General features: G+C 56.0%; 1 protein-coding gene across 1 annotated transcript; it reads left to right on the forward strand.

The window, feature by feature from the left end:
- Positions 1-848: 848 nt before the first annotated feature.
- DICSQDRAFT_74814 (uncharacterized protein) lies at positions 849-1,403 on the forward strand (the record flags this gene model as incomplete). The annotated part of the gene is made up of 1 exon (XM_007371931.1): positions 849-1,403. A coding segment is annotated over one exon (555 nt), but the record flags the coding sequence as incomplete, so codon positions are not given.
- Positions 1,404-2,139: the final 736 nt, after the last annotated feature.

A 2,139-nucleotide genomic window follows, 5' to 3' on the forward strand; every position in this document is an offset into this window, starting at 1 on the left:
TGCGGTCCTCGGTCTGATATGATCTTTCGCGGAACACCGTGCAGGCGTACGTGATCACGGATGAGGTTCCAAGCAGCTCCTTCAGTGTCGACCTCCTCGTCTGTTGCAGCGAAGTGTACCATCTTGCTGTGCCGATCCGCCATGACCTGAATGGCGTCGTACTCGACTCCGGCTACCGTGACCTTGGGAAGTCCAATGATGAAGTCCGTCGTCATGATGCGCATCGGTCCCTCCGGGATCTCGTTCGGCTGCAGCGGTCCATAGGGTTTCGTGCGCGATGTCTTCCCTCGATGGCAAGTGTCACAAGTCCGTACATAGTCCTTCACGAATTGAGCCATGCCGTACCAGTGATAGTTGCACGACAGCAGCTTGACTGTCTTCCAAACTCCGGGGTGTCCTGCCAGAGGAGAGTCGTGGTGAAGCTGTACCAGCTCGGTCCGCAGCTCCTGATCATTCGGAATGTAGATCTTGCCTCAATACTGGAGGAGATCCTGTTCGATGTTCCAATCGACCAGGTCGTTTCGCAGTGCTGCAGGGCTGAGCTTCTTCACATGCTTCAGGGCTTCCACGACCGCAGGTTCGAAGTTCTGACACTCCCTGATGCGCTTTAGGAGAGCCTTGTCCGGTACGACCGCAAGGTGTCCTCGTCGACTCGCCAGGATACGGAACTGTTCAGGACGGAGCACCGTTCGAGCCAGGTTGTCTTCACCATCACCGTGCTGATAGTCCGGTCGTCTCGACAGCGCGTCCGCGCGTCCGTTAGAGACACCAGGCTTGTGGGTGATGACAAAGTCGAACCGCGATAGATACAGGGCCCATCGCGCCTGTCTGCGAGTGAGGTTCTGCGCCGTCCTCCAGTACTCGAGGTTCTTGTGGTCCGACTCAATCTCGAACTGGGAGGGGAGACCTTCGAGGTAGTGACGCCACGCTTGCAGAGCACGGATGATCGCGAGCATCTCCTTGTCGTAGATCTCGTAGTTCCGTTCAGCATCATTCATGGACTCGGAGTGGTACGCGATCGGGTGAAACTTTCCATCGCTGCCCTCTTGGGACAGGACCGCACCGGTGGCGTACCCGGAGGCATCGACCTCAACTCGCGTTTTCTGTTCCGGGTCATAGATGCAGAGGACTGGACTTTCACAGAACCGTCGTTTGATCTCGTCGAACGCGCGTTGCTCTTCCTCGCCCCACTGCCTGGGGTTATTGCCCGTAAGTCGGTCCAGTGGTTTGCAGATGGCACTGAAGTCGTGGATGAATCGTCGGTAGAAGTTGGCAAAGCCACGGAACTTCCGTACGTCCGAAGCGTTCTGAGGAGTTGGCCAGTCTGCAATTTCCTTGACTTTGACCGGGTCCATGCCCATGCGTCCTTCGGAGAAGATCATGCCCAGATACTCAATCTGTGACTGTTCGAACCGACATTTCTCCGGCTTTAGGAAGAGGTCATTCGCTTCTAATCGTCTGAGGACCTCGTGCACGACTTTGCGATGTTCCGTAAGGTCGCTACTGAAGATGAGTATGTCGTCCAGGTACACGGTGATCTTTCCTTCGACGATAAGGTCCTTGAAGATGTCGTTCATGAACGCGGAGAACGTGCTGGGGGAGCCGGTGAGCCCGAAGAACATAACTGTAGGCTCAAACAGTCCTCGATTGGTCGTAAACGCGGCCTTCCATTCGTCACCGGTCTTAATCCGGATGTTGTTGTAGCCCCAGCGAACGTCGAGCGCCGTATAGATCTTGGCGTTCTTGAGTCGGTCTATGAGTTCGGCGATGAGCGGGAGCGGATACTGATTCTTCACCGTGATAGCGTTCAACCGTCGGTAGTCTTGGACGGGTCGCAGACTGCCATCCTTCTTCTTGACGAAGAAGAAGGGAGAGGACATCGGGGACCTTGACTCGCGAATGTAACCTTTGGCCAGGTTCTCCTGCAGAAACTTGTCGAGCTCGACTTGCTCATTGGGCGACAACGGGTAGAGCCTTGAGTGGAAGGTCTGCGCGCCCGGGACCAGCTCAATGGCATGGTCGTAGGGATGATGTTCCGGCAGTCTATCCGCCGCCTCCTTAGAGAACACGCGCATGTGCTCCCGATACTCCAGTGGGACCATTTCGTCCACGGTCTGGGACCTCGTCGTTTGGCATACT

The sequence above is a fragment of the Dichomitus squalens genome (assembly GCF_000275845.1).
Source record: "Dichomitus squalens LYAD-421 SS1 unplaced genomic scaffold DICSQscaffold_487, whole genome shotgun sequence".
Classification (NCBI taxonomy): domain Eukaryota; kingdom Fungi; phylum Basidiomycota; class Agaricomycetes; order Polyporales; family Polyporaceae; genus Dichomitus; species Dichomitus squalens.